The sequence below is a fragment of the Sceloporus occidentalis genome, unplaced genomic scaffold (assembly GCF_023333645.1).
Source record: "Sceloporus occidentalis isolate IW3139 unplaced genomic scaffold, rSceOcc1.0.p SCAF_4, whole genome shotgun sequence".
NCBI classification, from domain to species: domain Eukaryota; kingdom Metazoa; phylum Chordata; class Lepidosauria; order Squamata; family Phrynosomatidae; genus Sceloporus; species Sceloporus occidentalis.
The window spans coordinates 169067705-169093149 of NW_028316984.1; the positions used below are offsets into that span (position 1 = coordinate 169067705).

Below are 25445 nucleotides of genomic sequence, written 5' to 3' on the forward strand. Positions count from 1 at the left end.
TTTGCCCAGTATTTGATCATCCAAAAGTGCTTCAGAAAATCAAAGTGTGTTATTTGTTTGTTTTTGTGGAGAAAAAACTCCAGTATACCTAGAAATACTCATTCTGGGATATATGTTATGAGGAAAAAACTGCACAGATTTCTTGCTTCTGACTTCTTCTTCTTCTTCTTCTTCTTCTTCTTCTTCTTCTTCTTCTTCTTCTTCAGGTGTCCTAGGTTTCAGGGAATCCATTTTTTGGCAGGAAACAACATCAAATATTATTTCCATCCATGTCAGAGATACAATTAAATACATTTCTACCATGAACTAAACCCAAATATATATGTGTATATCTTCCCCGCAACAAATTTCCAGTGACAGACTAACAAACTTTCAGAAGCTAATTAATGCAGGTCCTATACAAAATACTGACTGCTTTAGTTAAAGTTCACTGAATTTTACTGTCAAGAACAATACATCCCCATCTTTCAAAATAAGAGATACTCAGAGACCCTGAGAAGTCATTTTGGTCAGAGATATTTTGCAACCCTGGACTATTTATGCATTGAAGTATACTAAATAGTGTCTTTGCATCCAACCATAATTTGACAGTGTGATGAAATGGAAACATTTGAACTAACAGGATTGAAGTGTGTTCTTTGTATATAATAATAAACTAGCAGATCCCTTGAACTAAGGGTAGGCAACTCCACAGGGGTCAGGGGCCACACACTCCTAGTGTACCCAAATAGCTGTGTATTTCTCCAGATTCTCTCTAAAAATGGTGACCAGAAGTAATGTTGTGCCACTTCCAGCTGCCGTTTTGGGAGGGACTTCAACCAAAACAGTAGTATGGAGGTGGACAAATTTTGTGCATTTTTTGCACATTTAGAGGGCTTTCAGTGTAGCTTTCTGAAGAAAATCACCCAAAATCTGTGCCAGATTTACTTTTTAAAAAATAGAGGTGGGAGATACTGAGGGACTAGCAGGGGAGCTTCAGAAGCTGCATGTGGTCCACAAGCCATCCCTGTCTTAAACTATGAGTCATTGTGATTGTTGTTGTTGTGTATCTTCAAGTCATTTCCAACTTATGGCAACCCTGAGGCAAACCTATCAAAGTTTTCTTGGCAAGTTTCTTCAGAGGGGGGGGGGGGGGGGTTGCCATTGCAGTGAGTTTCATGGCCGAGCTGGAAATCAAACCCTAGTCTCCAGAGTCATAGTTCAACACTCAAACCACTATGCCACACTGGCTGTCACTGTTACTTTAAAGAAAATAAACTGTTTTGCTTTAGGAGCAATACCGTGGCCACCCATGCAAAGCAATGAAGTCAGCCTGCAGAGTCTGTACAAAAATTAATAATGATTCAGAAATCAGCAGAGTTGTCACCAGATGTAAGAAACACAGTATCAGCAGAGCTGTACTCAACCAGAACATGGAGAATTTATTAACCTTTAACCTTGGCCTGTCATATGTTGAGTTTGCAACACAAGATACTATTAGTGGGAACATCGCACATTACATGGAATCTACAAGCTTGAGAGGAAAAAGTAAGTGCAAATATGATAGTACGATAAGCCCTGCAAATAGCTCCCTTCCCTCCTATAAGGCCAGGCAGTTGCCATCTCTATGGTAATATGGAAGGCAGTACCTTTGTTATAGTGAATGCTTTCACCTGCTTTCTCTGCCTCACTACATAAAAATGCTAAGCCCTTTTCTCTAAAAGCAAACTATGCAAATTGTTTCCAACACACAACAGGAATCTAGTTTGTATCAGTCCAGAATACTTGCCAATCTAGTGACTACATCAGCCTTTCACAACCTGCTACCCTCCAGATTTGTTGGATTACAATTTCCACCTCCAGGCACCATGTGGACATGCTATCTTGGGATGATGCGAGATGTTATCTAAGAGAAAGTGTTTTCTGTTTCTGTCGACGACACCTCTATTCAACCAGTTCATCAAACCCGCATTCTTAGTTTCATTTTTTATTCTTCTCTGCCATTTATTCCCAGATCCAGGCCACCGCCAAGGCCTGTAGATTCTTTCTCCATAACATTGCCAAGATTCGTCCATTCCTCTCAGCCTCTACTGCCAAGACTCTGGTTATTGTAACCTTCTTCTGATAGGGCTTCCTCTCTCTCACCTCCATCCTTTAATCTCTGTCCAGCATTCAGCTGCACCTATTATCACATCCACTAACCCTTTGACCATATTTCTCCTCTTTTCTCCTCTCTTCATTGGCTCCCCTTCCCCTTCCACATCTGGTACAAGCTTTTGTTGTTGACTTTCAAAGCCCTCCATGGACTGGCCCCTCCTTATTTATCTGAACTTCTTTCTCCTTACATTCCCACTCGTACCCTCCATTCTGGTAGTCAAGGTCTCCTGTCCCTGCCTAGGATTGCCACTGCCCCCTCCCGGATTTGTCCTTTCTCACTTGCTGCCCCTCACTCCTGGAACTTTCTTCCCCCACGTGTGCACCTCATCACTTCTCTAACCAGTTTCAAAACTGAGTTAAAGACTATATTGTTTAGAGAAGCATTCCCAGGGGTGAGCCCCTCTCTGCCCCAAGATGCCTCATTTTAACTATCCATTAAGAAGCCAAGCCCTCCCTCTAGTTCATCTCCCTTGGTCCAGGCCTTGGAGGTAGAGAAGAACTGTTGGAAATGATCCCCTTCCGCACCACCATTCCCTTCTCTTTTTGTATCGTGTATTTTTAGATTGTAAGCCTGGGGGCAGGGAATCGTCTAATTAAAAAGATTGTATGAACAGAACTGTGTAAATTTACAGCGCTATATAAATAAAGGTTAATAATAATGGTAGCTTTTTACCATATTAAAACGTTAATGTATACTAAGTGGCCTATTCCACCATTTGTCAATCAGAGTTTTTTGATCTGATATCCTTGCTGCCTGGTTGTTTCTGGACTGCAACTCCCACCTTTCCTTACCATCTGCCATGTTGATTAGGGGCTAAATTTCCTTCCCTTCTCTTCCTTCTTGCAGCCCTAAGAATCAGCCAAAGCTTGGTTTCTATTGTTTGGTATTAAAAATTATTCATTATTTCAAGAACAATGTGTTGTTGGTGTCAATGCAACTTCTTATATTTTAAAAAATTCAGTTTGAATATACAATTTTAAAAAAACACCACTCCTATATAGCTCTAAAAATATATATTTTAGACGTAACCAATGTTATTTATTGTACTGGAAAAAAGAGAAAGATACAATATTACTAGTAGCTATAGGGCTCGACATACCACTCCGAAAGGGCGGGCTGGAGCCGCCCATTTTTACTCCTGACAGAGGCTGCAGCAAGCAAACTGCGCGGCTTCTGTCAAGACTAAAAAGAACTTGCTAAAAGTGAGTTCTTTTTGATCTGCACGGGGAGCGACATGAGTGCGCCAATGACGCACTTGCACGCAGCAATGACACATGCATGGCACAGCAACGTTTAGATGCAGCGCTGTGCTTGCTTCATCATGGCGGCCCCCATGTGGACAGGGCCAAGCCATGATGGAGCCGCAGGCATGTGGTAGGGCTCTAAAGCATGCAGTTGCTCTGCACTCCCAAGCCCTAAAATTGGCCCCAGACCAACGCTTTACGGCAGTCTGTATCGGGCCTACGTGACTTTTTAATTTTTCATTTGTTACTTCTAGTTCTAGAAGGGACTGACTAATCATACCCTAGTAGGGGTGGGCATCCCAATCCTTCTATAGAATGCAGCATTGATAAGATGCTGTTAGCTGTTCCTAAAGAAGAAGCAGACAGTCACACTTAAACAATTAAAACAATGAAAATAAAATAAAAGACATGTTCAGCTTTTTAATGCAAAAATTATTTCAAAAAGGCACATCAGTTTCTTTTGAAGGCTACAATCAAATTCACTAACTAAACTAGATTAACTAAAGAATGGGATATTCCATGAAGTAACTTCATCAATACTTCAGCTTTTTTTTTTTTTAAGAAAACTTGAAATAGTCCCTCTTATCCAGGAAACAAGCGTGGAAAGGAAAAATATATATGGAGGCATGGTTAGCCATAGACCGTCGTTTCACTGATGTTTAAAATTACTCTTGTTGCAGGCAGGAGGGTACCTTCGTTTTATTTTCCTTCATATATTGCACTACACACATAGATGCATGTTTCATTACCTAGCATATCCAGCCGTGAAAGAAACGGACACGCCTGTAAACAGCTGCTCTTTTTTGATACATTATTAATTCTGAAGTAACCAAAGTTGCTCTCCTAAGAAAGAATCTGACAACCCTTTGCAGCAATATTTATGCTTCTGTCCATATTGCTTTTCTTATCTCCATGAAACTTCACACCTTGAATCTACTGGCACTGCTTTGTTCTGAGTTTTCAGTCCTGGTGGATGACCATTTTGATAACACTCATACATAAGAGATTAGGGCAACTTTTTATCTTTTTTCCTTATCCCCTGATTGTATGCTCTCAATTTATCCCCCCCCCCACTCATCGTTTTTACTTGTGTAGTTCTAATTACAATGAGGTGTCTTCTACATCTGTGTTTCTGTTTAATTCCCTCTGAATATTGGTAAAATGCTCTTTAAAAAAAAGTTCAGTGTGCACAGTTCAGTGCCCATCTTACTTGCCTACAATATTCCCAAAGCATGCTTTTAACCTAAGTATTATCAGTATTTTCAGAGGAAATGTTTCTTCAGGGTAAATGTGGTATCTTTAAAAAGAGCTGTGACGTACATACATACGAGAAAATGCAGTATTCTATGAAGATATGACTTTAGTATTAGCTGTGATGGAATAGGAAGAAAACACAATTTACTTCTTAGTCCAACCTGCATCTTTTGCTAAATGACCTTTTCCCCGCAGGACTGTCAGAAAAAATAGCTGCTGACTGAACTGCAAGACAGATATTTTTAAGAATGCTTTCCTATGAGCTCTTGATGGTGTCACAAATTCCCAGTGGAGGTACATGTGGCAATTAAAAAATAGCAGCAAGGAAAAATAGTTTTGTGGGTTGATTTGCAAATTGATATTTAAATTTTCAATTAAACGGAATAAGAATATTTAGTTCCAGAATAATATTTATTCCAACAGGCTTTCAGAAATTGTCTCCTATGGGCTTTTAATGGTGTGTTGTTTTGGTGATTTTTATATCCTGCCTGTTGTTTTAATTCTATAGGTTGTTCAACTGCTTTTTAAAATAAATGTTATACATGCTTTGCTGATATTTTTGTATGTTTTTAATTTGTTCTGGTTCTCTACAAACTGTCTTCAGTCCCAGTATTAGGGAAAAGGCATAATAACAATAATAATAGCACTTTTCAATTTTTTAAAAATATTTTATTTTTTCAGTTACCTGCCTCTCTCAAAACTAATTCCATACTCAAGATGTTATATAATGTTGGTGTTGGAGGGGGAAGAGAATGTGAGTGTTTGTGTTTGTGTTGGTGAGAGAGAGAGAGAGAGAATATCCATGGCCAGAACTGTGCAGTTCAGAAGCTGTCGGACCTCATTTTCCAGCATTTTTCTCTATAGTCTATGGCTGCATCTGCATTGCAGACACAATATAGGTTAACTACCACGGCAACATCCCATGGAATCCTGGGATTTGTAGATTGTTTTGGCACCAATAGCACTCACTGACAGAGAAGGCTAAATATCTCACAAAATTACAATTCCTAGAATTCCACAGCACTGAACCATGCCAGTTAAAGTAGTGTCAACCTGGATTATTTCTGTAGTGCAGATACAGCCTATGTTAGCTAGGGATGTCACGACATCTGGAAAGTCATATGATTCCCCAACACACAGTTATGTTCTGAATTAAATTCTCCATTTCTCTCCATCAAACCATGTACTCTTTATTCATTTGGGTATGCATGATACAAAGCCCCCTGCTGTCAGGAAGCCATTTCTTTTGTGCATCTCCCCTGTCATATCATCTTGGAAAGCCTGCTGTCTGAATCTAAAATATAATTGGTATAGAATTAATTGAGGACTCGTGATTAATGTTTTGGATTTAAATCCTCCTTCTCCTCCAACATCATTAATTTACATTTCCACAAGAAAACAAGGAAATTTACATTATACAGTGCAGGGCATTCATACCAGTAGCTGCATATCTTAGTCCTCAGACCAATCACCTTGAGGTGTGAAATTTATTGCTAACTGAATGAATCAAAGACAATTTAATTATACTGACAATGGATACTATGAAATAATAACCGTGACACAAAACCACAAGCTGAACTGTTTCAGCTAATTTCTATAAACTCAGTAGTATCCATTCTCACTCAGTTCAAAGTCTGCCAGAGTCCTCTATTTGCTCAACCTTTATGCTCATGCTTATTACTATACTGCGGGTCACAGTAATGAGGTTATTGCACTAAGCACAATACCAAAATGAAGTTTTTGAAATCAGCTGTGATTCTTCCAATCTCCCAACATTTTTCTGGCCCGGAATCATTGGCTGCACCCACATCGCAGAAATAATCCAGTTTGACACCACTTTAACTCCCAAGGCTCAATGCTATGGAATTCTGGGAATTGTAGTTTGCTGTGAGACCAGAGCTCTCTGCCACAGAAAGCGAAATGTCTCAGAAAATTACAATTACAAATTACATCAAGCCATGGCAGTTAAAGCGGTATCAAACTGGATTATGTCTGCTGTGCAGAAGGCAAAATATCCTATCTGTTTTTTCCCTTTTTATGACACTTAGTATGCTTTTCTGTTGTATTCCCCTCCCACCTTCAAATCATACACCACAAATCAGATTAGTGTCATACCACTCTGTTTAATTCCAGAGTCAGTAGGTCAATCCATCCCCAAGCTAACAGCATAAGTACTAAGGCTAGCAAATGAACCCATTTGTTCAAAGTGGATCTATGAAAAACCACATGCCGGGGAAATTCATATACATGTCCTTTCAAATGTAATACCTCGTCAGTTACTCATTGACACACCTTCCACATTACACATGCATAATGCTCATAGTAAAATATTATATTTAAAATATTTAATTATTAGTTGCCACTTTGAATTTCAATTATTATCATGTTTATTTTAAATTTTGTACATCTCTCAGCAATAACATTTTAGATCTGGCAATTGGGGGAGTAGGGAGGCTGGCCACATCATTTTCAATTTTACTCTGATGCTTCTCAGAACTAGGGTTGCCATAATTCTCTACTAAAAACTGGGACAAAATGTAGGACAAAATTTAGACCAAAATATAGGACAATTGTAGGATAAAATTTAGCCCAAAATGTAGGGCATTTAAGAAAAATTGAGGACCTTAAATGTCCTACATTTTGGGCTAAATTTTATCCGACAATTGTCCTATATTTTGGTCTAAATTTTGTCCTACGTTTTGTCCTGTTTTTTAGTAGATAATTATGGCAACCCTACTCAGAATGGTATTTTAGTTTTCTGCACTTCCCATGTGGAAAAGGGCTTTCATCCATATATGTATCCCCTTTGTTTCCCTTCCTAGCTGTCTTTGGACTTCCAGCTTTCATTTTTCACACTGAGAATACATTCCTTCCAAATATCTCCCAGTCAACAAGTTGTTGCTACATTATGCCAGAAGCAGATATAATTTGTACAGCACACTTGATCTTAATCAAAAGGCTGAGAAGTAATGTTATATTCTTTAATAAGAGGAAAAGGGTTTTGCTGATGCTGATGTTCTTTATTGCTTAATTGGATAGGAGACGGCAGAGGACAATTTCAAATCTCCCTTTACTTCTTTGAAAGTATTGAACTGGGCTCAAGTCCTTTCTCAAATACTTTTTTGACTGCTGTGGGAGGAGAAATGGAGGGCTGACTAAGAAACAGAGTTTAAAATTAGAAAAAGAACAGTAAGCAAGGTAGTTAAAGCAGACTTATTTCACTGAAAAGGCAATAAAGGCAGGAAATAAGATGCTAAGTCAGCTGGACATTTTTATGGAGAGATGGGGAACGAAGGGTCCAGTGACAGAGTCAAGATCAATTTAATAAAGGAACATGCATGTTGAGCCAAGCACTATTTATGGCCTGTCTAGCATTAGCCTAGGATCGCTTTTTCTCCCCAGAACTCACTAAAGAATTCCGGTTTATCTCAAAATCCCCCAGCAAACATTTTTGAAAGCAAAAATATTACAGATGAGGAAAGAAAGGTCAATTTGTATAAAAGCTTTTTAAAATAAGTTTTGTGTACTGCTGTATCAGCCCCAGGATAAAATATAGATTTCCAATTCTGTTTATGTCAGACATCAAAGGTAAACACACGTATTTGTGCAAAGCGATGGCAAATAACATTAAAAAAAATACTTGAGTAGGGATTACTTTCTGTAATACACATGATTTAACTATTCTCAGTTCAAACAATAGAAAAATATGCTTCTGTGAACATCTCTAAAATATGCAAATATACTTAATTCATACCCTGTGGGTCAAAAGATAAATTCCAGAAGTTTTTATTCATATTTCAAGACCAAAATGCAGTTCAACAGCATGTCCTTTGAATACAAAATTTCTAATTTGGAAGCAGTAACGGTATCAACACTGCTAGAATACGGGGAAGGGCAGGGGAAAAGGAAAAACAATGTTCATGGAAACATGATCAGTATAATGTGAGAATTTCAAATCTTTACTCAGTGTTGAGTGTTAACGTTTTTGCAAACGAAAAAAAACCCAGAAAATATTTTTGTAATCTCATTTTAAAAAGAGATAAGAAAAGATCTTCCTGACATACATCAAATTATTTTTTGTAAAGTTTAAACTTGCAAGTTCTCCTCAGTGAGGGAAAGAATGATAAAGCTACAAAAACAATGGCACCCAACTAGAAAGTAAAAGGGTAAAGGGTAAGGATTTGCTATAACTAAGCCTAGGTCAACAGCCAAACTGCTGGTTATCTTCTAATTAGGAAGAACAACTTGGATATTTCAGAGGGCACAGTTCAAGTGAAACACCACAATACTTCCAGAATTTAACATACAAAAGGATTTGGACAAGAAGTACACTGGTGTATGAACTGTAGAGGGTTTCCACGAAAAATGCAAATTAGCTCTAGAGGTTTCCAAGGTGCAGAATAACCCCATTTGTGAGTTGAAGAGACCACAACTAAGAACCTGGTTATATCAGATGCCCCAATTCAATTCCCAGTTATGTACACACAGAAGCACTTCCACAACATAATAAGGCCCCTCTCGAATTAGGACAAAAACTATCAAACCAAACATTCTGCTTTCCATAGTGGGAAAGCCCTTCTTTTTCTACAGAAGGCTGCAAATCAGGACATGAGAGCTGTCCCTTCAGTAACTGGCACACAGCAACTGATCCCAGATACAGCATAGAGTTATGATAATCAGCCACTGGTATTTTTATTCTTTATGAATGTGTTTAATTCCCTTGTAGGGAACCAAGTTTGTGGCAGTCACCACATGAAGTAGCAGTGAACTCTGAAATCATTGAATCCTAGAACTGGAAGAGACCACAAGGGCAATCAAATCCAAACCCCTGTCATGCAAGAATATACAGTCAAAGCACTCCTGACAGAGTGCCTCTGCAATGTTGTACATATGGTGCTATGTTCTTTATGCTGAAATCTATGTTAGGCACTAAAGTGAGTCAGGAGACTGCCTGAACAGGCTCTAAAGTACACACCAAACAGTGAGGCAGTACTCAACCAGCCACACAGAAAAATCCTGCTAAGGCAAGTCTAAACATAACGGTTTACAATCTAAAATAGATAAAAGGATACAACAATGAAAAGAAAAACAGAGAATAGGAAAGTGCTCAAAGAGCAACTGTTCAATAACTAATAAGATCCTTTCCTGATATCCATATCAGGTCAGTAGCTGTCCAGATCCATTTTACCCCTCTTTTTGAAAAAAGGGACAACATTTGCTCACTTCTAGTCTGCAGAGATCTCATTTGTTCAAGAATTCTGAGATTATGGACAGGATTACAAGATCACATCTGCAAGTCCTTTTGTATATTCCATCTGGCCCTGGAGTCTATTTATTTATTTGATTTGAATTATATACCACCTTTCTCTTTATGCAGGACCCAAGGTGGCGTCTGTTCAATGATCTTGGATTACCCCTTCCTCACTGAATCGTTTATTCCATTTTTTACCAGGTTTACCACTGTTTCATTTGGAGGGAAAACAGAGGCAAAAACACACCCATAAAGATATCCCGTAAGTATCTAGATGTTTAAAATAAGTTACATTGTTTTAATCTGCATGTACATTTTCTTTTCTTTTCCCTTCTTTATTCTTTTGAGATGTGGCCATTCTTACTAATCAAAATTATTTCCTATTTTGATTGCAAATGTAAAGAACAGCAACACTGACATTAACTTTACATAGTGTTTTTCAAAATTACCATGTATAACCTAAACTAAAAGAACATCCCAGGGCAGTTTAGATTTCCATGTTTCCTAGATGAATGTTTTGGAAATAATTATTTTGTACAAAATAGCTCATATCCATGACACTGCAAGAGGTTATCATAGAAAACACAGGTACCTGTAACTATTTTGCTGTTTAGAAATTACAATGATTGCAATACAACAAAAGTTCCATTAATTATCTGAGTATTTCAAATTCATTTTAAAAATGAAGGCTCACAAAATGACTGCTCAATTGGTATTTTTCAGTGGTTACATTCCTGTTTTCTTTAAGGTCAAAAAGTCTGAAGTATACTGCATCCTCTTTTCTCCTCCCACCTGATTCAACAATTCTGTCCTCCTTTCTAAATTTTACTTTTCTAAATTGATCTTGGAAGCTAAATTGATCTTGGTCAGCCCTGGGTAGTACTTGGATGGGATATTATCAAAAATACCAGGTGCTGTAGGCTATATTTCAGAGGAAGGAACTGGCAAAGCCACCTTAGTATATCTTGCCTATGATATTCATGAGATCACTGTAAGTCAACAGGCAACTTGAAGGTACATAAATGAGCATGCTGTTACCTGGCTAATGCTAAAGATGTTAGTCCTCATAACCATACTGTGAAGCCAGGGTTTGTAATAGATTTGAAAATCCTGCTTATAATGAGTGTGGTTAGCAATAATGAAGACATATAATGACCTCTACAGTTTAATTAAACCATTAAAGGGAGATGAAGTTGCAGGAGAGAAAAAGGTAAAGAAGGAATGTGTAAATCCATGACACGCTCTTGATCATTGTATAATGGATCTAGAATCTTGTATCTGCACAGGCCAGAAATTGTATTTTCTATGCACAGAAGTTACCCTGCCATCATTTTGATAGGCATACAACAAAGCAAACATCTGTGGTTGAAATATAAGGATCTGTAAATGATTTCATTCTTTAATTCTGTAGATGAAGGTAAACAGCAAAACTATGTCACAGAATTATATAAGTCTTCTTGAATGGAAGGCTGTCTACAGTAATCCAATTAATGAATTAGTGCAAATCAAAGGCCATGGGCTTTTCATTTCTATTATCAAGTGAATATTTACTGTTTTCATTTCATTTCATTGATGTTTTCTTTTTTAGAATTGCTTTAAAAGATTGCTCAATTTGGGAGATTTGCTTTTTAATCTCACTTTTTTACATTTTTAAATTAATATGAAACTAATTGACAATTACACTTCAAGGATTCTGAGTCCAGCTAGCGAAGATTTAAAGATTAAAAGAATATGCTCAGAAAATCCATGCATTATACAAATATTTCTCCTCCCTTATAGAATTTAGGAAAGTCAAGAACAAAAGCCAAACAAAACTAATTGTCTTTATTGCACATCAGGTTCTGCTGTGAAAGAAAAAAAACGAATGGCTAATGTTTTGGGTAGTCTATAATTATGAAATTGAAATGAGACAGCTATAAAAATAGCAGAAGCAAAGAACTACAATTATGGACAACAGTACTCACTTTTATAATTGGAAGAAAAGAACAGAGCTTCCCATATACATGATTAGGTCTAGGTATTCAAAATCTTACACTATGAATAGGCCTTATAAGAATTTGACAATTAAAATGAGAACTGCCAAACAGGTAGATAAAATGTACTTTACTTATATATCTGAAATTTCATATAAGTCTTTGCCTTAAAAATAGGGAAATATGAATTCTACATAATCTTGACTCAGTCCAGAATGGGCTTGGAGAAGATAGTTTTGAAAGAAAAAGGTCTATTACATTCTAAACATGCCCAACCATGAGCTCCAAAATTGATTCTCAGAGGTGAGCCTAACACCTCACAATCTCTTTTTGTCTGTGATGTCCTGCCAGGACTGATTGAAACTTTCCCCTGCATTTTCTTTCACATTGGTTCAGGCCATAGTATGTTTAGTGTAGAAAAGTTCTTTGTATTAGTTTGTGGGAGGAGCTGTAGGATTCCCCTGCATTATTTCCAGGTTTGGTTTGCCCTTTCCCAGCATGTTTTGCTGTAGCTAGAGGTTTTAGTGGGGAGCAGTCTTTGCTGAGAGCAAGCAGAGAGCTGTCTTTTGGTGGCAAGCAGGCCCAGACAGCCGGAAAGGGCATTTCTTACACCTCAGCCGAATTAGTTAACATCAGCAAGAAAATAGAGGAATTCAGGAGCTGAAAGACCCTGCACCAGCTCCATTGAGTGAGGAGAGCAAACCATCAGACCCAGAAAGATGACAACCTGAAGATTGCTGCAACTGTAAAGTACCTTTTGTTTAGAGCTGGGGAGGAGAAAACTCTTTATTTTGTCCTTTAAATTAAATTTCCCCCCTTTTGAACTTTACATTCAGCTTCAGAGCCTTTTTGGGTAAAGAGTTTGATCTCACCAGGGTACCGGCGTTGCACACCCAAACCTGCCACCACCTTTAGTTGGGTGTGTCTTCACATTGTCCCTTTACTATCTTTTTATAGGTGTCACCTGCTGCTTTTTTACCTTACTTACCTGACATGAATTTAGAGGCAAAAGAATAGTTATCATACATGTGGTATGATGACAAAAGGGAGGAGTTAGGCATAGACTGAACTTCCATGGTCATTTGGCTCGGAACTAAAAAAAAAGAACCAAGAGGAAAGCACTATAGGAAAAGAGAGAACCAGTTGTTTGAGTGTGTAATGACTCAAATGCGAGCCCAACAATGTTTTAATTAGGTAAAGTCAATGTTTGCTGTTTAATTCTGACAATAAACTGCTGTAGAACTACAGTTACTGAATAAAGGTTTGCAGAGTTTTAACTACTAAAGCCTGATTTTCTGATCTTGGTTAACTACTGACAAAGGAGTGCACAGCCTGTGGTGTACAGGCCACATGTAGGTCCACCTCAATTACAAAAAACAAAACAAAAAACAAACAAAATCAAACATTTTGATTTTGATTGGTGTTGCTTTTGAAAGCCTGTAGGGTCTAGAAAACAATGAAGTTTGTTTCTTAATTCTTTTAACTGACTTTAAAATTTTAAAAAAGACAAAAACAAAAGGAAAGTTATATCTCCCCCCATCACGTCAAAAAATGGCCTGGACATCCATGCAAGAAAATATGAAAACAGTCATTAGAACCAGACTTGTCTATGATTTTAGTTGTTTGTTTACCAAATCATGTTATTAAATATCACTTTTAAGTTACTCCTGAAACCATATATTATGGGGAAAAATAACAGTAACAACTGTTGATGGGAATTAGTTTGTTCTTAGTCATTTGATTATGGTGAATGTAAAATACAAAAGATTGGGAGAGATGAAACCCTAAGGAAAAAGGAAAAACATTATTCAGAAAAGGCTCTTGTTACTTGTGGTGTGAACACTCATTCCACTGTCATGTTCTGTAAACAGATTTTTCAAATCCTTGTACTGTTACTAAAACCTGTAAAGTCTGTTTGATCAGAAGAGAGAGACAGGCAAAGAGAATGTGCATCAACACTGTAGGAAGCAGCACACTTTCATCTCTCTCAAAGCTATTGTCTGTCTTCAGCCTAAGAAAATCTGAAAGACTTGGTTTTCAGGAAGTCTTAAAAGATTTACAGAGATGTGTACAAACACCCCAGATCGAATTACCTTTTTTTCTAGCAGCAAAATGTTTTATCAGTTTGTGAGGGGAAAACATCCAAAGGAGAAGGGAAAAGAAAATCCAACCATCGTTGCCACTAAGAAAATGAGACTCTTGAAAGATAAATTTGACTTGGAAGGGGAGGAAAAATGAAATTAAAGCACCTGAAAATACTAACACAGAGACTTCATTATTGTTGGCACCATCTCTTTTCCCGCTTTACTTTGTCTTCCCAATATATGCATAGTTGTAAAATTAACTGCAGTTGTATTCCAACAAGTTTAACATTGACAGCAGGCATAACTATTTCTTTCTCCAAAATTCTTTTCATGTTTTTCAATGACCTGGAAAACCATTTCCTGTCTAATATTATACACAGAGCAGATATACATTAATATTTTTTCACTCTTAACATGGAAATAAAGGTTCCTCAAATAGTTTAAAAGTATCTTTTAAAAGTAGGTGATGGATCTGAGATGTAAATTGAGTTGAATGTTCCACAAAACAATCATTTACCATTTGTGAAGTCTGCTGTCTGAAGATGCCAGTCTCAGATGCTGGAGAAACATCAGTCCACATAGCCCGAAAAACCCACAAAAATCTAATCATTTGCAGTTTGTTTTTATGCAGATTGTATTTTACTTTAAAGAATTATAAAGTATAGTACATAAATTACAAACATGAATAACGTAAAATAGCAATAGCAAGTACATTTCTATACCACTTATCAGTGCATTAGTAAAGGGACAATAAGACATCTGTGTATGTTTGGCAGCTTTTCTGCATTAAAATCAGTTAAAATTAGCCCTGCCTGTGCCCAGTCACCTCCTCTACACATTGCACACCCATTATTTACTGTAGCTCCCTCCTCATACATCTGAGCTTTAGGATGAGCACAAACAGTTATGCCTGCCCGAATTATCTAAGTTCTTTGGCATTATTTTCCCTTGCTTTGTCATTTACATCTTTGTTTAAAGCCTGTAAGTTTTACTCTTGACTTAGCCATGGACCATATCAAAATCCACTATTTTGGCCCCAAAACCTGCCTTCGATGTATATATGAGGTCAACTTATAGTTGAACATATATGGTACATAAATAGCATGTATGAGTATGTAGATAGAGATTAGAAGAGGGAATGGGAGAAAGAGATAGTTTTATACAAGACATCTATATGTTTGTGTCTCCCTTTCCGCATTCAGTATAAGCTCCTGCTGTCGACATTTAAAGCCCTCCATGGACTGCCCCCTCCTTACTTATCAGACCTTCTTTCTCCTCACCTTCCCACTCGGTCCCTCCGTTCTGGTAGTCAAGGTCTGCTGTCTCAGCCCAGGATTTCCTCTGCCCCATCCCGGATTCGTCCCTTTTCACTTGCTGCCCCTCACTCCTGGAACCTTCTTCCCCCACAAGCAAGAGCCATCACTTCTTTAACCAGCTTCAAAACGGAGTTGAAAACCATCCTGTTCAGAGAAGCCTTCCCAGGCATTGCATAATTGTCGCTTACCATTGCATAATTGTCGCTTACTATTTGATGTTCTTTTGGTGCCTGTTTATCAAACCATTTCCTCTATTGCTATGTACTGTATATGCATTATCCTACTTGAGACTATGTATTTTCCCTGGAAAATGATTAACCATCCATTATAAAGCCAAGCCCTCCCTCCAGTCCATCTGCCTTGGTCCAGGCCTTGGAGGTAGGGAGGAACTGCTGGACCTCTTACCCTTTCCCTCCACCACTCCCTTCTCCTTCTGTGTCATGCCTTTTTAGATTGTAAGCCCGAGGGCAGGGATCCGTCTAACTAAAAAGATTGCATGTATAGCGCTGTGTAAATTTACAGCGCTTCATAAATAAAGGTTAATAATAATAATAATAATAATAATAATCTATCTACCTACCTATCTATCTATCTGTCTATCTATCTATCGATCTAGTTTGCGCAACCAGCAGCTAGACATTTTAACCCAGAACCTCACAGCCCCCCTGATCTGCATGTATTTGAAACTGAGCTGTCATCTCTTTTAGGTATTTCAGATATAAGAAGGAATTTCTGGATCTACAGACTTAAAATCGTAATATTGCATGGGCTCAGTTTAGCACACAGATCCATAATACATACACCATCAGTGTTCTAAACTTCCACCTTGGATGCAACTCACTTTTATCTTGAGCAACTAAATAAGGCAAACCAATTTGTTAATATATTTATAAAGTATTGTTTGTTAATCACACCAATAAATAAATATGGGTAGCTATGAGAGAGCCAATGTGGAGTAGCGGCTAGAGAGCTGGAGTTGAATTTGGGAGATCCAGATTGCCACTGAAAGATATAATTTGCTGGGTGATCTTGGACCAGTTGAACTCTCTCAGCCTGGCCTATCTCAAGGTTGTAGTAAGGATAAGCGAACAGGAACACAATACAATGCCTGAAGCTCAGTGCACAAAATAAATAATAATGGTTTAAATGTTCTGAGTGTCTTTAGGAAGCCAGAATAGCACCATTTATACGCATCAACATTCTTATGGGAATCCACACATTTGCAGAACCACAAAACTGACTTTAGGAAAACCAAACAAACTACCAAGTAACCTAATGAGGACACATTTTCCTCTGTTGTCCAGGTATGGTTGGAGAGGGGGAGGAAAACTAAGAGGACAAGAAATAGAATGGAATAGCTGAAACCATCCACAGCAGCACCTTGCACTGTAATGTTTTGTTGCAGATCCCACTTTTACAGCCACTTACAGCTGATGGCAGTGGTGCAAAAAAATGAGTATCATCCTCTCACAGTATGAGATCAGTATCTTGTAGTCTTTCACTACCTCACATCAGGCAAGATAAGAGGGAGACTAGACAAGTAATGGTAATTTTCTGAAGGAACTCCACATTAATTAATTGACCCCTAAGTGCCCCTCTAGAATGTATGTATGTGTATGTGCGTTCAAGTCACTTGTCGACTTAAGACAACCCCATGAATTTCACAGAAATTTCCTAGGCAAGGAATACTCAAGAGGTAGTTTTACCAGTTCTTTCTTCTGAAATATAGCCTACAGCACATGATATTCACTGGCGGTCTCCCATCCAAGTAATAACCAGAGCTGACTCTGCCTAGCTTCCAGGATCAGACAGGATTTGGTGCCTTTGGGGTATTTAGGCATCTAGGAACAAATGTAGATGCACAGTGGCTGTTTGGGATAGCAGCTGTACATTTATCATAACATATGGTTTGGCCTTCAGGCTATCTAAATCCCTCACTGAGTGCACATGAATAATACATCTATTTGCACACCTGAAAAATGTAATGTGAGAATGTGAAGAACATATGTTTTCAATTAAAATCTCTTTGATATACATCCGACTCATGCAATACGGGAAGTGCTCTTCAGACACATCAAATATGTAAAGGCTATTTAAAAACCCAACCTAGGGGGAGGTATGTTTGCTAAAAATATGGTTATGGAATAAAAAAGAAAATGGAAAAATAAGCAAAAATAACTTGAAACAGTACTGAGAGAAGTAACAAGATCCCATGGGAACATTTCTGTAATATTTGTATGCCAATACAGAAAGCACAAAACTTAGAATACAGGAAACAAAACTGTATTTTAAAAGCCTCCAGAAAAACAAGGTGTTGATAACACACAGAGCTTTAAAATCAATGCATTTAGGTAACAAGATGCCCATCTTTGTTTCAGTTCTAAAAATGATCTGTAGTAAATTCTAAGGCTCACCTTTTCACCCAGTATATTGCTCATCACTTTTCTCTTGTTGTTGTGGTTTGTTTTCTGGAGAAATTTAATAAGGTTTGGCAAAGAGGTACCATTTACAGATAACTCCCATAATTAGACATCATTAGATGTCATAAAGAGATTGCAAGCTATCTTCTGACATCTTCTATTTTGTTTTTTGTGTTCTACATGATGAGTGGGTTAGCAGCAGTATATACAATTATTTTACGTTATTCAAGAAAGGAAAATAGTTATTAAAGTAAGGATAAATGACAGACTTTTTGTTAAGTGGTACAATGAGCTCAAAAGGAACAAGCTTCTTAAAATGATGTCTTCTATCCTTGCCTGATTTCTGCCTCATTCTAGGTCTCAGTAGACCCTTGACTTTTCAAATTGGAAAAACCATTCACTCTGCTTTTTACAGTTTTACAAATTCTCTGTAGCTCAAGTATTTTAATGTATGGAAATATGGCACTTGGCAAAACAGTACTGCTACTTGCACTACCACAAAAAAGGAATGATGATGAAAATGGCAACCTCAGTCATTTCACAAAGTTTGGAATCTATCTTGTGTTCTGACATCACAGCACTGTGCCATCCCTGATCCGTATCAACACCTGCCAATTGCAAAGCCTTAGAGTAATGACATCAGGACTATGCATTGCTGAAAGTAAGGGATGAACATATGAATGCTACTGTGAATTTCAGAAGCACCTCTGTTTCTGATAATTTACTGTGCTTCCTTAAGCTGAAGAATTGGAATCTTGACTGCATAGAAGATAAATCACGATTAGGATGACGAGAAAAATTAAAACCATTTAGCTAGTAAGGTGGCCTAATAAACACACCTTTCTTCTCTTGGTAAACTTCTTTGAGGAATTGTTCCTGCTTTTCTATCTGTCCAATGAGATTTTGGTGTTCCATCTCTTTGCTCAAGGTCAGTTGTTTCAACTGCTCTCGGCTCTGAAGCAATTGATGCCGAAGCTTCTTTTCCTTGCTCTCTCTCTCCTTCACTTCTTCACATAACCATCGGAGTTTAGTCTAGAAGAAAAGAGATTGGCATAAAGCTTACAGGGAAAGACTATTATTATAGTTATTGCCAACAGCAGTTTAACAGGAAAGCTTGGTTGGGGGGAAAAACAAGACAAGTTTTATTTACTGGACTGAAAAAATTATATTTTGTCCTGTAACATATGATCCCGGGATACTGTACAATAAAATCAGTTTATTTTATTTTTTAATTTTATCAACATACAAACACTTAAATACATAAACATCCAATTAAACAAACAAAACATATGATTAAAAAAACACAGACAAGCATACATGATATTTCTGTCACTAGCATATAATATTTAATAAACTTCCTGGTTGAGATCGTCTTATATTTAGAGTGATATTCTTGACTCCTTCTCTAAGATTCTGTTGTGAGAAACTTCTAAGTCTACTTTACATCCTTTTCCTAAAAATATTTAAAATTAATCTTTATTCAGATTTCCTATTTCACAATAAAATAACTGATCATTTATCCATTACTGATGTATACCAATTTTTAATATATTTTTTCAATCGTAGGAAGGTAACAGTTTCTAACCAGCAAAATTATCCAGTACTTACTGAGAATGATTACCATAGTTTCTTATTTAACACCATTCATTCTTTATTTTTTCCACTGATTTATTTTGAATTAGAGCTGTTAATTTATCTAAATTCATCATTTCTCACATCTTAACCATCCATTCTTTAAGATCTGGTAATTCTCCTACCCTCTTCCAATATCTAGTGTAAGATATCCTAGCTAGTGTTATTAGGTACAGGATAACATGCTCAAATGTCTTTGCTGTCTCCTTATCCAAATCTGAAATCATATTTAACAAATAAAATTCAGGTTTGAATGGAAACTGAAATTGAAATATCTCTGTTAAAGTCTCATGGATAGCTTTCCCAAATGTTACAGCCACTTTACATTCCCACCACATGTGGAAAAAAGTTCCTGGATATTTTTGACATTTGATCAAATTTTGAATTATAAATAGCCTTGAGTCTTGTAAGGGATAAATCCCCTACAATAAAATTGGTTTAACTGATATAAATAATATAAAACATTGAACAATAATTTAAACAAATTAAACAGTATGATAAGTTGAAACGATACTGTATATACTTATGTATACATCTAGAAATTCTAGTCAAAAAATTGACCCAAAAAACCTGAGTCATTGTAAGTACTGTACTTAAATTCTTTTTTTTTAAAGGAACCATCCCCTGGTGAAAGTTAATACTGTAATCTGTCCTGGTAATTCTGATCCCCACCCCACCCTGCTTTATTCTCTCATCCATCCAACCTTCAGTATGAGCACATCAGTTATGCCTGCTAAAATTTCGTAAGTTCTTTGGCATCGTTTTTCTTTGCTCCATCCTTTAGATCCTTTGTTACACGGCCTTAAGTTTTACCCTCAACTTATCCACAAGTCATATCAAAATCCATAATTTTAGCCTCAAAACTTGCCCTCGACTTATACATGAGATCAACTTATAGTCAAGAATATATGGTAGTTAAAACCATGTAAAACCGTTTAAAACCATAACACTGCAGATTTCAATATAATATGTTAGGCGCCTAAGCCCCCCATGTTTTATGTGGCAGCAGAATGTCAGTTGCACTGATGCGAACCGGACCTCTAAAGGCTCTAGTTCTCCTGTCAGTATTCTCCCTCTTGTTCACACACAATCCTCTCATGAAAAGAAAGGTTGACAACATGAAACCAAATGAAATTTACCAAAATGATTGCAACCAAATTATACCAATTACTGTTTCTTGTCAGGTTCCAAAACCATCAAGAAATTTCAAAGTATTAAATTACAACTAAATTTGTTGGAGATCTCATAAACTTGGTAAACCTCTCTTAGTTCTTTTTCATCCCTTCTTTTCATTTTTATTTCTTCACTTTATTGTTATTCTCAGTTCTCTTCTGTGTGCAGCAGAGCACTATGCATAGATAAATCCTGCATTTGGCAATCCTCCTGCTCTACTTCCATTCCATCAAAAAGCAGTGAATCCTATCAGCTTTGACAGAACCAATCACCACTTCAGGATACTTGCACTTTGCCTTTCCAAAGCTCAAGACCGATTCAGTAAATTATATTTAAACTGAAGTGCTTAATAAAAACCTACAAAGTGATTAAAAGAGCAAACAAGTCCATAAACAAAGAGGAAGACAGACAAAAAATAAAAGAGCAAAGTCTTTGTCAAATGAATAGGTTTCACATCCCATATGAAAAATAGAGAAAGAACAGCTCTGAATGTCATCAGAGAAAACCAGTGATCTATTAAATCTATTACTAAATACAGACATTAGCTTCAAAGTATGACAGAAAAAAAGGCTCTTGTCTCCAAAGGAATATGTTTCCCTATGAAAGATAGTCATCTCTAGACTTCCAAAAGCCATTTCCAAATACCTTGCCTAGGATCCAGAAGTGCCCTTCTGCAGTTAGAAGGCATCTTCCACTTACAGCAATGCTGTTTTGGAGCTCATGCTAGGATACCACATGAGAACATGTAAAATCTGACCTGGAATTCTTGCTGACTCGCACTGTAGATAATGTTTCCATATCATAGAATCATAGAGTTGGAAGAGACCACTAGGGCCATCCAGTCCAACCCCCTGCCATGCAGGAAATCCAAATCAAAGCATCCCTGACAGATGGCCATCCAGCCTCTGTTTAAAGACCTCTAAGGAAGGAGACTCTATCACCTTCCGAGGAAGTGCATTCCACTGTCGAACAGCCCTTACTGTCAGGAAGTTCCTCCTAATGTTCAGGTGGAATCTCTTTTCCTGTAGTTTGCATCCATTGTTCCGGGTACTGTTCTCTGGAGCAGCAGAAAACAAGCTTGCTCCCTCCTCAATATGACATCCTTTCAAATATTTAAACAGGGCTATCATATCACCTCTTAACCTTCTTTTCTCCAGGCTAAACATCCCCAGCTCCCTAAGTCGTTCCTCATAGGGCATGGTTTCCAGACCCTTCACCATTTTTGTCGCCCTCCTTTGGAAACGCTCCAGTTTCTCAATGTCCTTTCTGAATTGTGGCGCCCAGAACTGGACACAATATTCTAGGTGGGGCCTGACCAAAGCAGAATACAGTGGCACTATAACTTCTCTTGATCTAGACACTATACTTCTATTGATGCAGCCTAAAATAGCATTGGCCTTTTTAGCTGCCGCATCACACTGTTCACTCATGTTCAACTTGTGGTCTACTTGGACTCCTAGATCCCTTTCACACGTAGTTTCATTCAGCCAGGTGTCACCCATCCTATATCTGTGCATTTTATTTTTCCGCCCTAAGTGCAATACCTTACATTTCTCTGTGTTGAATTTCATTTTGTTAGCTTTGGCCCAGCTTTCTAGTCTATTCAGGTCATTTTGAATCTTGATCCTGTCCTCTGGGGTATTAGCTATTCCCCCTAATTTGGTGTCATCTGCAAATTTGATAAGTATGCTCCCAATTCTGTCATCCAGGTCATTGATAAAGATGTTGAATAGCACTGGGCCCAGGACAGAGCCCTGTGGGACCCCACTGGTCACTTCTCTCCAGGATGAAAAGGAGCCATTGTTGAGCACCCTTTGGGTTCGGCCGGTCAACCAATTACAGATCCATTTAACAGTTCCTTTGTCTAGCCCACATTTTACAAGCTTGTTTGCAAGAATGTCATGGGAAACCTTGTCAAAGGCCTTACTGAAATCAAGATATACTATATCCACAGCATTCCCTTCATCTACCAAGCTGGTAATTTTATCAAAGAAAGAGATTAGATTTGTCTGGCATGACTTGTTTCTCTGAAACCCATGTTGACTTTTTGTGATTATGGCATTGCCTTCTAGATGTTCACAGACTCTCTGTTTAATGATCTGCTCCAGAATCTTTCCTAGAACTGATGTCAGACTAACTGGACGATAATTGTTGGGATCCTCTTTTTTCCCCTTTTTGAAGATGGGGACAACGTTTGCCCTTCGCCAGTCTGCTGGAATCTCTCCTGTTCTCCAGGAGTTTTCAAATATGATTGCCAATGGCTCCGATATTACTTTTGCCAGTTCTTTTAATACCCTTGGATGGAGTTCATCTGGTCCCGGAGACTTAAATTCATTTAGATTAACAAAGTGTTCCTCTACTATCTCTTTACTTATTCTGTGCTAAAATTCCCCTATTCTGTCCTCTGCTCCATTATCCTCAGGTTGAGCACCCTTTGCCTTTTCTGAGAAGACTGAAGCAAAGAAGGTGTTGAGTAATTCTGCCTTTTCTCTATCTCCTGTTAGCATTTTGCCATCTTCTCCACGCAGTGGCCCTACCGTTTCCTTCTTCTTCCTCTTGCTGCGGACATATCCAAAAAAGCCCTTTTTATTGTTCTTAACCTCTCTAGCAAGCCTGAGTTCATTCTGCGCTTTAGCTTTTCTGACTTTACCCCTACACATGCCTGCTATTTCTTTGAATTCCTTTTTTGTGATTTCCCCCTTTTTCCATTTCTTATACATGTTCCGTTTCAAACTTAGCTCGGTTGAAAGTTCCTTAGTCATCCATCCTGGTTTCTTCAGACACCTCCCGTTTTTCTTTCTCACTGGAACTGTTTGAAATTGTGCCTTCAGTATCTCCCTTTTGAGAAAGTCCCATCCGTCCTGAACTCCTTTATCTTTTAGTATTTCTGACCATGGAATCGCCCTCAATACTTCTCTAAGTTTACTGAAATCCGCTCTCCTAAAGTCTAGGATGCGTGTCTGACTCTGCCTGGCTTCTCCTTTCCACTGTATTACAAACTCCAGGAGAACATGGTCACTTCCACCTAATGATCCCACCACTTGCACCTCATTAACCAAGTCATCCTTGTTGGTTAGGATCAGATCTAAAATAGCTGACCCCCTTGTTGCCTCTTCCACCTTTTGGACCATGAAATTGTCTTCCAGGCAAGTGAGGAATTTGCTAGACCTTGTGGATTTTGCTGAGTTTGACTTCCAGCAAATATCAGGATAGTTGAAATCGCCCATCACTACTACATCTCTCTTTTCTGACTGTGTGGTCATCTGTTCTAGAAAGATATCATCCAATTCCTCAGTCTGACTTGGGGGTCTGTAGTAGACTCCCACCGTAACACCCTTGTTGTTTCCCTCCCCTTTGATTCTTATCCAGATGCTCTCCACCTGGCTTCCATGATTGATGTCCAGGATCTCTTCACTGGTGTAAATATCTCTGACATATAGTGCTATTCCTCCTCCTTTCCTGTTTGGCCTATTTCTCTTAATAAGGTTATACCCCTCTATTTCCACATTCCAATCATGAGACTCATCCCACCAGGTTTCAGTGATGCCTATTATATCATATTTGCTTTGTTGTACTAGGAGTTCGAGTTCATCTTGCTTATTTCCCATGCTCTGTGCATTAGTGTAGAGACATCGCAGACCATGGTTCCCTTTTACTTGCTGCCTGTGCAAGTTTTTTTGCCTCCCACTGTTGGGTCCTTGCACTGTGTGCCTTGTTTCCTCTATGTCAGTTTGACTATTTTCGCCATCCCTTTCGCCTTCCTTAATATTGTCTCCCTTCCCCTCGGAACTCATTTTAAAGCTCTCCTGATCAAGTTCTTGAGACTGTTGGCAAAAACATTTCTTCCAACTGGCGTGAGATGCAACCCGTCTGTTGCAAGAAGTCCCTCCTCATGGAACCGCAGCCCATGATCGAAGAATCCAAATCCTTCTCGGCGGCACCATCTGCGAAGCCAGTTGTTCACATCTGCTATTTTCCTCTCCCTTCCTGGACCATGCCCTTCAACTGGCAGAAGAGACGAGATGACAACCTGTACATCCATTCCTTTCAGCTTCCTACCAAGTGCCTCGTAATCCCTTTTGATGTTCTGAATGCTGTGTCTTGCAGTATCATTAGTTCCCACGTGGACCAAAAGGAAGGGGTATTGGTCAGTATGCTTGAGCAGTCTTGTCAGCCTCTCTGTCACATCACGGATCTTTGCACCTGGAAGACAACACACCTCTCGAGACATCTTGTCAGGCCTACAAATCACTGCTTCTGTACCCCTCAGCAAGGAGTCCCCCACTACGACCACACGCCTCCTCCGAGGCTTAGCAGCGACTGTTCCCTCGGGTGGGACTCTCAGGCTCCCCTGCTCTGTCCCTGAAGTCTGTCCATGCTGCTCTTCTTCATCCTCCTTGATAAGGGAAAGAGCTTCGAATCGATTCTCTAGCTGCAAGCTCCCCGAACAATTCCTTCTTGGCTTACTTCTCTTTGTGACATTCCTCCAGCTGTCTGCCTCCTCTGTTTGGCAAGTGACCTCTTCCACCCTAGCATCTTCCTCTGCATGGTACTCATCCAAGATGGTTAGTTCTATTGTGTCCAGGAAATCCTCTTGTTCCCTAATATGCTGAAGTGTAGCTACTCTGGACTCCAGCTGCTGCACTTTCTCCTCCAAGAGTGCTACCAACTTGCACTTGGTGCATGTGAAGTTCTCCACTTCTGTAGGCAAGAAGAGAAACATCCCACAAGAGTTGCAGGTGACTGCGGCAGATCCCTCGTTGTCCATACTGCAAAGTCTTTAGTAATAAATATAACTGGCTGCTATCTTACACTTAAAGGGAAGGTTCTGTTTCAATATCTGATTCTAACCTGATGCCACTTGAGCAGAGTTGTTGAGTTAAAGAAAATGAAGGTGGTATATAAAGCTAGTCTGCTAGCTCCGCCCCCTTGTGACTCACAGATGTGACTCACAGAAGCTC

General features: G+C 38.4%; 1 protein-coding gene across 5 annotated transcripts in view; it reads right to left on the reverse strand.

Moving 5' to 3' along the window:
* Positions 1 to 25445, reverse strand: part of CEP128 (centrosomal protein 128) — a 282591-nt gene that overhangs the window by 130533 nt on the left and 126613 nt on the right. For all 5 annotated transcript variants that reach the window (XM_089522329.1, XM_089522332.1, XM_089522331.1 and 2 more), the window contains one exon: positions 18519 to 18711. In XM_089522329.1, coding sequence (XP_089378455.1) covers positions 18519 to 18711 — 193 coding nt within the window. The remainder of the gene's footprint in view (positions 1 to 18518; positions 18712 to 25445) is intronic.